Below are 11,728 nucleotides of genomic sequence, written 5' to 3'. Positions count from 1 at the left end.
AATGAGATGGTATTTGTAAAACATTTAGAATAGTGCTTGGCACATAGCACATGCCTTATAAATGTTTGTTTAAAAAAATACAACAGAGAAAATTATGAATGTTCTGACTACATACATAACTTTAAATGTAACATTCTTTCAAAAAAGAATGTAACTTGTAAGGAAGTACACGTTCCAATAATGTGTTCTGGAAAGGGATAGTTCAGTATTATATACAGAATTTTCTTCAGGCTACCAGGAAAATATTAAATTCCAGACATGGCCACAAGGTGGTGCAGTGACCTTAAATTGTCATTCTCCTACTTGCAGGGAGTAACTATTTGTCCATGAAAGCAGTTACATTTTGGAGGTTCCAAAGTTTACCCCGATGAATCCAGAGAGTAGTAAAAAATTGCTTTCATCAAAATTTTGTCATCAGCTATGATGTATAAACATTTATGAAAAAGGATACAGAAATGCAACTCTGAAAAAAATGCTACCAAATTTCATACTTGCTAGAAAAAGGATTATGAAATGACAGATCACTAGAACTGGGCAAAAAAGATATAAGTCATCTCATTTAGCCCCTTGATTTATGGATGAATAAATTTAAGCTTGGAGATACTTGCAGATTTACTTAAAATCATCTGGAAAGACATAAAAATCTAGGAGAAAATACCATATTATGTACTTGGCTTCTAGTTCAATGATTTTTTATAGTACATATAATTAGCTCTTTATCCTATACTCTAATTTAAATGCACTAAAAGTTCAACCACGATGCTTTCCAATTTTGTCCTTGTAGTCCCTTTTTTGTGTGTGTGCTCTATTGTTTCTTTCATATGAGTAATTGCTATGATTGTATTTGTGGAGATGGTGGCAACCAAAGAAAGTGGTAAAATAGAAAGTGATGAGCATGAGTTTCATGTAAATCCCTCTAAGGCAACTATCACTAGCTTTTACTAGAAATCTAGGTAAGGTGCTAAAAGAAGCTGTATACAAAAGTAGAGTGAAAGATAACTGAGGAAACTGAGTTGAAAAACTGTCAAATATTTAGAGTAAACTTGCATTTTATTTATTTAGAATTGAAGCAAATAGCCATTTTGTCGGTTTTTTCCCTGAAATTTTTTCTCATTCTTTACTTTCATAATTATCCTTGCTTTTGGAGGCAAGTGAGGCTGGTGGATAGGAAAAGGCTGATATTTTTATAGGTGAAAAAAAAGAATTATCAATGTGTGAAAGAGAATGAAAATTAGAATAAATTTTCTTCTAGGCTATTGGAATGAACCATAGATTAGGGATTTTTGCCACCAGGAGTACAGATTTTTTTTTTTTTTTTAAGAGAATCTCAACTTTTGGTCAAATAGAGAGTTAAGAAATTTCATTTGTTTTCATTTTTAAAAATTTACTTTTATTTTAAGTGCAGGGGTACACGTACAGATTTCTTATATAGGTAAACTTGTGTTATGCGGGTTTGTTGTATAGATTATTTTGTCACCCAGATTATTAAGCATATAGCCATTAGTTATTTTTCTGATCCTTTCCCTCCTCCCATCCTGCATGCTCTGATAGGCCCCAGTGTGTATTGTTGTCTTCTTCTATGTGTCCATGTGTTCTCATGATTTAGCTACCACTTACAAATGAGCCCATGTGGTATGTGGTTTTCTGTTTCTGCATTAGTTTGCTAAGGATAATGCCTCCAAGATATCTTATTTGTTTTCATAGAGGCTCAGTGAAGATAGGCAGGGGCAGATAATATTTGCATCTTAAATGGCAAGTAAAGTGACAAAGAAGATAACTGTAATTTATTCAAACTTATCTAATCAGTGATAAATTTGGGGATAAATTTGCTTATTTCATCATTATTTCTACTAGTTGCTGTACTTTAATTAAAGAAATAAATAATCAAAATGACATTTAATGATTGTTTTATTCACTCTTGTTGTTCCATGCAGAAAACACAGACCTATTTATTGGAAACACCTGAAATTTATCAGAAATTTGACTCTAAAGCAGTTCCTTCACAAACTATATCTAGAAATTTCACATCAGTTGATCATGGCAAATCCAAAGATAAACGAGACTATCTGTGGACATCTGCCAGAAGTACGTTATCTACACCATTACCAAAGGTTTGTGTCTAAACTTTCCAAGTTAGTAGCAATTTTTTAATAAATTAGTAAAATTCTGTTATCAGCATATACCTGGCATCACACACACATATATAACTAGTTTCTTGAAAGTTTCAATTTTTTTTTGTGGTATCAGCATGAAATGTAAAGACAAGGTCTTGGTGTGTTGCCTAGGATGGTCTTGAACTCCTGGCTTTAACTGATCCTCCTGTCTTGGGCTCCCAAAGTGTTGGGATTACAGGCGTGAGCCACTGTGGCCTGGTCTTCAACATGAAATTGTTTCATCTTTTTCAATCACTGTCCACAACTTAATGTCATCTTGGGCAGATTTCATAACTTACTAGTTATTTATCAGTGTTTAAGGCCCTGACACAGGAAATCTGATTCTGACTTGACATTTTATAGTATTGTCACAGTTGCTACTTCCCTTTGCTGTTTACCCCATATCACCTTGCATCTGTAGTCCTTTACTTAGCAGTCATCTTGGAGTAGATGACTCTAGCAAAGTGTCTGAATTCTGGCTGTCTTCCATACATCCACTTAATCCATGGGGAATTCATACAATTTTGCCATGCTAAATGGCAATGTAGATGCTCTACTTTTAATCTCTTAGCTAATATTTGGACAGAAATTTCTTTAAATGCCTAGAATCAATAAATTTCCCAATCTTTGTCAAAGGTCTCTATTATATGTATGTAAGGGCATGCCTTCAACAATTGGCCAGGTAGTTGACAACTCTGCTTTCCATTCCTGCTTATGCAGAACCTCAAGATTAGCCAGCGGTAAAAACTTAGGGCATGCTCAGGACTTTCCTGAGCCTGTCGATAACCCTACACATATGTATGGCCTTCTATATTTCCAGGAATATGTCAGAGCTTTTCAAAGCCCCCATGGATATCTTGTTTCCTAGCTTTTCTTTTAAGGTTTTTGGTTAGTCTTTTGTTTGTCCCAACTATTCATCACTGCTTCACATTGCTGCAAAGTTAAAACACTTGTTATTTTTGACAAATTCTGCCCCCTACTTGACACACACACCAAGGAGAAGGCATTTTTTCACTAGTGGGCACTCAGGTTGAATATAATCAGCCATCAGCCTTTTAAATGGGATCTTTCAGAGACCCACCAGACAAATAAAATAATGACAATTCTTTGGGAATAAAGCTTTGAAAGAGCTTCAGTTCTGTTCTGTTCTGTCTGGTGGCTGCCAGGCTGCACCAGGAATGTGGGCCGTTATTCTTTAAGTATAACATAGAGCTAGAGCAGGGGATGGGACCGGGGAAGTTAAGACACCACAAGGCTTGGGTTCTTAGAAAGGTTCAACCATTTTATTTTATTTTTTTAAAGAATAAGCACTCTCCAAGTGGCTGCAAGTCTTTGGTTAATTTCCAGAGTTCTGAAGAAAACTGATTCTGACAAGTTTTTACCAGTATTTTTATGGCTTTTATGGAGGAGTGAATTTACTGATGTCTCTGACCTATACTTTTTTTTTTTTTTTTTGAGTCAGGCTTTTGCTCTGTTGCCTGGGCTGGGGTACAGTGGCATGATCATGGCTCACTGCTACCTAGAACTCTCAGGTTCAAGCAATTCTCCTGCTTTAATCTCCTGAGTAGCTGAGACTATGGGGATGGGCCACTATACCTGGCTACGTTTTTTCAATTAAAAAAATAATTTTTAGAGTTGGGGGTCTTGCTGTGTTGCTCAGGCTGGTCTTGAACTGGCCTCAAGCAATCCTCCTGCCTTGGTCTTTTAAAGTGCTGAGATTAACAGGCATGAGCACACTGTGCTTGGCTTTTGACCTTACTTTTTAAAGATACTTTTAAAAATTATAAAAATTATAAGATAATATAGAATGTGAAACATTGGCTAATGTGAATTTCTTTACCAATATAAAAATAAGCAAGTGTATTTTCTCATAAAGTAACAAGTTTTGTGGAGAGAGCAAAGCTCACTCAGTTATTTTTTACGATCATGATTAGAAATATTAAAGCCCCTGAGATTGTTGATTGCTGAGGCTGGAGTGTGTCTGTCTCTCTGTCTCACTCTTTCTCTCTCTTACTTTCTTCAGCAAGTTAAAGGAAGGGCAAAGAAAGTCTACCATTGTAACATTTTTAAAGAAAGACAAGTTATAGTATCATAAAACATCTGAATTAAATTCTTATCCAAAATTTTTGCCTTACATACTTGCCAATAGTAATGGAGGTTTCTGATTGCTAAAGCAGGACTCAAATTGCCTTAAAATTATTTGTGAAATCATTTACTAACAATGCATATTTTATTTGATATGATAATGTGTTATCTTTTATTTTTGGATAGGCATATACAGTGAAGACACCAACACAACTAAAACTACAGCAAAGAGAAAACCTGAATATACCCTCTGAAGAAAGTAATAAAAAGAGAAAAATGGCCTTTGAATTTGATATTAATTCAGATAGTTCAGAAACTACTGATCTTTTGGTAAAAATTTTACAAATAATGTCTATTATTTGTTTATCTTACTTATTTGTATACAATTTTTCTTGGTACGTATATAACATAGTTACATAGTACCTACCATTGCAATATACAGTAGAGCTCTGCTGAAATGCAGATCCTTGTGCTTTTGCAGCATTTTAGAGAAATTAGTGTTCAAATAATGTCTCTGTAAATTTCAGAAAATCTGGCACTTTGAAAATACTTGATTTGGCACAATGGGCATATATTGATTAATCATTGTCTTGTTTTCCAGCAGAATGTCATAAAGGAGTTCTTACTGTATTTTTAAAAAGACAGATAGGGTGAATATTTTTCATTTTGCTGTAGCCAAATCTGTTATTTAGGCATCCCCTCTATTTTGTATATTATACATGCTCCTTTTACATCACCGGTTGATATTTATATCGAGGTATTGGTTGACAAGTATAACATTTCTACCACTCTAAAGAAGTTAATCTATTAAGAACAACATGTTTAAGCAGGCTATTTCATCTAACACTTTGTATCACTAATTACTCTCATTCACATATACCGCTATTTTCTTAAGGTATAATAATAGTTTTTTGAGAATAATTAAGCTTAGATTCATTCAGTTTTTTTAAAAAGGTAAACCATACCACAGTAAATGGAGCAAAGCACCAATAATTCTTAATTACAAAATCCTAGATTCATTAATTTTAGTATTCCCACTTTTCACTAGAAGATCCTTCAAGCCTTTCTACTGCTTTGGGACCCTCTATTTTCATTTTTTTCTGGAATAATGAGTAGTTGAAGTCTTAAAACCCTAATTATTGAAGTTAACTTATGAAGTCCCTACTTCAGTACCCCTTTGTTTTATAGATAATGATTAACATCTTAACAATTAAAACGGTGAACCAGGTACTATCGTGAACATGTTATACAATGCAGATTAATTATTTCTTATAACAATTTCAGGCTTTAGAAATACAGTTGGCCTTCTGTATTCACAGGTTCCACATCTGTGTATTCAACCAAATACAGGTCAAAAATATTTGAAAAAAATAAAAAATAACAATTCAATAGAAAATAATATAAATAAGGAAGCAGTATAACATAACTATTTACATAGTGTTTACATTGTATTAGGTATTATAAGTAATCTAGAGATGATTAAAGTATACAGGAGGATGAACATAGGTTATATACAAATATTACATTATTTTATATAAACATCCACAGATTTTGGTATGCATGGAGGGATCCTGGATCCAATCCCCCATGGATACTAAGAGATCACAGCATATACTGTTTTTTCCAGTTTACAGATAAGGTAACTGAGTCACACAAGTATATTTTTCAGTATCACATAGTAAGACATGGAGCCAAATTTGAACACAGTCTGGCTTCAGAGCCAATGTAAGTCATTGCAAATAATAACTGCCAATTCAAACTGTAGTCCAGATATATAAAAATGTAATGAGAATTAGAAAGAAAAGGAGCTTTAGAATTAAACATTCTAGGATTGTAATCCCTGCTATTATTCTAGCAGTTTGAATTTAGGCCAATTTCTTAGCCGATCTGAGATTCAGAATGATTCAACATGACATCATTTCATTTCTAAAAGGAGCATCACAAACTTGCAACACAATAAATATATTACAGTATTATAGAATTGCACACAATTGTTTAAACTAGTCTAAAATCACATTTCACAATGAGTTTCCTGGTTATAGTTATTATATGAACCTATTAGTCATTTTGTAATTTTCTAAGCTCATATAGTTAAAATTTTGAACATTCAAATTATCAAAATCAAGATTTAAAAATGAGTTGTTGAGCATGACCTCAGGAAGATGGTGTAGTAGGAAGTGCCAGGAATCCATCTTTCTACCTAAACAACAAGTATACTGGCAGAAACTCTCTGAATTAACTATTTTATAAGTCTGCAGTCTTATTTGAATGTTTATAGCTTCCGGGGGAAGTTTAGCTGATAAATTGCCATAAATTTTGGTCAATTTTAGCCTAAAGTATGATAGCAGTTACCAGTCTTCTCAGCCTACAGTCCTGTGGCAGAAAGCCATGCTTTTGTTCCTTGAGTGACTTGCTGGTGTCAGAGAGTGCAATAAGAACTTGTCCTTCAAATATCAGAGTTCAGTGTTTCAACCCCCTCTGGCTGAAGCAACTTTCAGGAATTTACATGAAGCACACCTTTCCTTTTCTTTTTTCTTTTCTCTTTTTCCATCTTTACCCTTTGGAGAGCCAGGCACTTAAGGATTAGGATATTCAAAAGCAAAGCAAAAAAACCTTTCAGAATAAAAATTTGCATATACGTTAAGACCTTAAAAATCATTAACATGTAGTCCCAGCTACTCAGGAGGCTGAGGCAAGAGAATTGCTTGAACCTGAGACTTGGAGGTTGCAGTGAGCTGAGATTGTGCCACTGCACTCCAGCCTGGTGACAGAGCGAGATTTCATCTCAAAAAAAAAAAAAAAAAAAAAAAGAAAAAAAATTAACATCAGTTTTTCTTCTTCCAAAAAATTGAAAAGGGAACACCTCCTAACTCATTATATGAGACTAGCATTAATTACCTTAATACCAAAGCAGATAAAGACACCACAAGAAAATAAAATTACAGATCAATATCTCTTATGAATTGGATGCAAAACTACTCAACAAAATATTGGCAAATTAAATTCAATAGCATATTAAAAATTATTTGCCATGACCAAGTGGAATTTATCCCAGGAATGCCAGGGTGGTTCAACATAAGAAAATAAAGCAATGTAATAAATCACATTAATAGAACAAAGGAGAAAATAGCCATATCATCATCCTGATGCAAAAAAAGGCATCTGACAAACTCCAACACCGTTCATGGTAGAAAAACTCTCAGAAAATTAGGAGTAGAGGGTAAATTTCTCAATATGATAAAAAGTATTTATGGAAACCTACAGCTAACATCAAATTCAATGGTGAAAGACTGAAAGACTTACCCCCTAAGATTAAGAATGAGGCAAGGTGCCCACTTTCACTGCTGCTATTCAACATTGTGCTGTAAATTCTAACTAGAGATACTATAAAAAAAAAAGGCAATTTAAGGCGTTCAGATAGAAAAGAAGAGGAAAAACTGCCTCTCTTTACAGATGATATAATCCTATGCATAGAAAATTGCAAAGACTCTTTAAGAAAGCTAGTAGTGCTAATAAATAAATTCAGCCAAATTGTAGGGTACAACATCAGCATATAAAAATTGATTATGTTTTTTATATACCAGCAATGAACAATCCAAAAATGAAATTAATAAAGCAATTCTATTCACAATCGCATCTAAAAGAATTTAAATAGGAACAAATCTAACCAAGGAAGTGAAAGACTTGTGCACTGAAAATTGCAAAACATTGGTGAGAGAAATTTTGAAAGACCTAAATAAATGGAAAGACATCCTATGTTTATGGATAGGAAGACTAAATATTGTTAAGATATCAGTCATACCCAAATCTCCAGATTCAATGCAATTTCTGTAAAAATTCCAACAATTTTTTTGCAGAAATGGAAAAAATACTCAAATTAATATGGGATTGCAAAGGACCCCAAATGGCTAAAACAATCTTGAAAAATAAGGATAAAATTGGAGGATTCACAGTTCCCAACTTTGAAACTTACTACAAAGCTAGTAATTAAAACATCATGGTACTCATATAAGGTCAGACATGCAGACCAATGAAATAGAATAGAAAGCCTAGAGATAAACCCTCTCATATATAGTCAGTTGATTTTTGACAACAGTGTCAAGACCGTTCAATGGGGAAAGGACATTTTTTAAAAAAACATAGGGTACTGAGAAAACTGACTGTCTGCATGTAAAAAGAATTAAATTGGACCCTTTATATTATATAAAAAATGACTCAAAATGGATCAAAGACCTAAACTTAAGAGCTAAAACTATAAAACTGTAGAAGAAAACACGGTAGAAATCTTCATGACATTGGATTTGGCAACAACTTTATGAATGACACCAAAAGCACTGGCAATTAAAGAAAAAGAAAGATAAATTGGGCTGCATCAAAATTAAGATCTGTTGTGAATTAATGTAGACTATCAAGAAAGTGAAAAGACAAGGTAAATAGAGGATATATTTAAAACTCATATATATGATGAGGGATTGATGTCTAGGATATGTGAAGAACTCTCACAATTCAACAACAATGAAAAGACCCAACTGAAAAATGGGGGAAAGGATTTGAATAGCCATTTTTTAAAGATGAAACTTAAATGGCCTATGAACACATGAAAAGATGAATGCTACAGAGAGTCAGTTGATACACACTGATACACACTGATACTGTAAAGGTAGCTCTATGACTTATTTATTGAATTCTGTTGAAATCTTAGATTTATAAAAATCTGTTTGAGATTTTTCATCCATGAAGCCTCTGAAGTTTTTGTCAAATGTGGCTTTAATGTGAACTGACTGCTTTCATGACTTGTGTTTCATATTTTCATTAAGAGCATAGATTCTGGAGTCAGATTACCTGAATTTGAATTTCCTTCCACTCTTCCTAGCTATATAATCTAGGGTACATCACTTAATATTTGTGTGCCTGAGTTTCTTCACCTGTAAAATAGGGATAATAGTATACCTACTTTATAAAATTGTTAAGAAGATTAAAAGGAATTAAAATATGCAAAGTGATTAAAATAGAGACTGGCACCCAGAAAGTACTAAATAAGTGTTAGCTATCATTATTTGGAAGAATTACAATAATCATAAATTAAGTGACATTATAATTTTTATTTTTTATTTTGGTATAATACACATGAAACTTACCATCTTAACCATTTTTAATTATACAGTTCAATGATATTAAATACACTCATAATGTTGTGTAACCATCACCAGCATCCATCTCCATAACTCTTCATTACAACAAAAACCTTGTACCCATTAAACAATAACTCCTCATTCCACCTTCCCCCCAGCCCCTGGCAGCCACCATTCTACTTTCTGTCTGTATGATTTCCACTATGCTAAGTATATCAAGTAGAATCATACAAGATTTGTTCTTTTGTGACTAGTTTTTTTCACTTAGCATAATGTCTTCAAGGTTTATCTATGTTGTAGCATATGTCAGAATTTTCTTCCTTTTTGAGGCTGAATAATATTCCATTGTATGTATACACCACATTTTGCTTATTCATCCATGGATGGATACTTGGGTTGTTTCCATGTTTTAATTATTGTGAATAATACTGCTATGAACATAGGTATACAATGATCTCTTCAGGACTCTGCTTTTCTTTTGAGTATATATCCAGAAGTGGAATTTCTGGATCATAGATAATATTATAATTTTTATAGAATTGTAAATACTTATTATAAATTATAAATGTGAGTTTGAATAAACAGGGTCAGGAAAGGAGGACAAGATGGTATTACAGACTCTGAAACTGAAATAGAAATCAGTAGGGAAATGCTGCTCACTATATATATCTTGTATTTCACATAACCTTTCAGTAATATAGTTAATAGAATAAAAATCTAGGTCCTTGCTTGGCTAATTGATTTATTTTGTTATTGTTTTCTTTGTCTGGTCTTCTTCTCTCTATAATCTTTCTCTTTCCTCCTCCTTTTGCCCTTCTCCCTTCTTCACCCCTCCTCTTTCTACTCTTCATTCTCCTCACATGTGATATGTTGACAAAATGTTAATAATATAATATTAATGATGGTAAGGCCAACATTATATTTTTGTATTTTTCTTCAAGAGCATGGTTTCAGAAGAAGAGACATTGAAATCACTACATAGGAACAGTAATCCACCAGCTTCTTGTCTTTCTGTCAGAACACCAAAAAAGGTAGCTTTTAAATTTTATTTCAGAAAGCAAATTTTAAAAACTGCACTTAAAAAAATGTTAATTTAAAAATTTTATTTTGTGTTCAGACCCCTTCATCTCTAACAACCCCTGGATCTACACTGAAGTTTGGAGCTGTAAGAAAAATGCGGGAGGACCGTTGGGCTGTAATTGCTAAACTGGATAGGAAAAAAAAACTAAAAGAAGCAGAAAAGTTATTTGTTTAATTTCAGAGAATCAGTGTAATTAAGAACCTAATAACATGAAACTTAAGAGTTAATGTTTTTTTCTTATTTTTCAGAGCCAAATTTTATCTGGAAGTTGAGACTTTTAAAAAATATTTGCATGAATGATTTTTGTTTTTAGTTTCAGCCTAAATGTGAAGTAACTACATATTGTCTGAAAACCTGCCATTATAGTCAGATAATTAAATGATTATATTTTGTTGTTACTTTTTCTTGTATTCATGAAAACTGTTTTTACGAAGTTTTCAAATTTGTAAAGTTAGCCTTTGAATGCTGGGAATGCATTATTGAGGGTCATTCTTTATTCTTTACTATTAAAATATTTTGGATGCAAATAAGTGCTTCTCATTGATTCTGTTAGGTCATAGAAACAGCTCATCATTATAATTTTGAGAGAATATTACTCATTTTTAAAGTCCTGAGAGCACTGCAGTGGAGTTTTATACTTCTGAGGCAGCTTTGATTTTTTTTATTTTTTATGAAATTGACAAATGGCTTTTAGTGACAGGAAAAAATGGCTATACCAGTACGACTTCCTGAAATATTTCATTTATGCAACATTTATTAAGCACATATTTATTAATGTTTACTAAGAGTCAAACAGAGTTCTAGATACTGGGGATGTAATAGTGAAGAAAACAGAAAAATAACCTGTGTTTTCCTAAAGCTTACATTCTAGTGAGGGAAATAGACAATTAAGAAAATAAATAAAACGCAGTATATTAGTTAATGGTAACTGCTAAGAAGAAAAAAACAGGAAAGAGTATTAAAGAGTATGAGGAAGACTACGTTTTAGGTATGATATCCCTTACAGAAGTGACATTTGAATGAATATATGATTAAAACAGCAACTGAGCCTGGGGCTACCTAAGGGAATAACATTTCTCACAGAAGGAATAGGAAATACAAAGGCCCAGAGGTGGCAGTGTGCCTAGCATATCTGGGAAGCAGCAAAGAGCCCAGTATTGGGAAGGATAGTGTGCAAACGGAAGAGTAGAAGGAAGAGGAGGCCTGATAGTTAATGGGATGAAGATTTTGAGTGGGCAGATTATGCAGCACTTGTAGGTCCCTGTAAGAACTTTGGC

At 33.1% G+C, this 11,728-nt stretch overlaps 1 protein-coding gene across 2 annotated transcripts in view; it reads left to right on the top strand.

Moving 5' to 3' along the window:
• The window catches only part of SYCP1 (synaptonemal complex protein 1), a 110,664-nt gene extending 99,700 nt beyond the window's left edge, over positions 1-10,964 (top strand). For both annotated transcript variants that reach the window (XM_064371881.1, XM_064371878.1), the window contains 4 exons: positions 1,935-2,111; positions 4,425-4,568; positions 10,312-10,401; positions 10,488-10,964. In XM_064371881.1, coding sequence (XP_064227951.1) covers positions 1,935-2,111; positions 4,425-4,568; positions 10,312-10,401; positions 10,488-10,625 — 549 coding nt within the window. In that variant the 3' untranslated portion in view covers positions 10,626-10,964. The remainder of the gene's footprint in view (positions 1-1,934; positions 2,112-4,424; positions 4,569-10,311; positions 10,402-10,487) is intronic.
• The last annotated feature ends 764 nt before the right edge of the window (positions 10,965-11,728 follow it).

The sequence above is a fragment of the Aotus nancymaae genome, unplaced genomic scaffold (genome assembly GCF_030222135.1).
Source record: "Aotus nancymaae isolate 86718 unplaced genomic scaffold, 86718_ANA_hifiasm-v0.15.2.pri h1tg000007l, whole genome shotgun sequence".
Classification (NCBI taxonomy): Eukaryota; Metazoa; Chordata; class Mammalia; order Primates; family Aotidae; genus Aotus; species Aotus nancymaae.
Note: the sequence above shows the minus strand (reverse complement) of the source record. Positions and strands in the feature narration are given on the sequence as shown.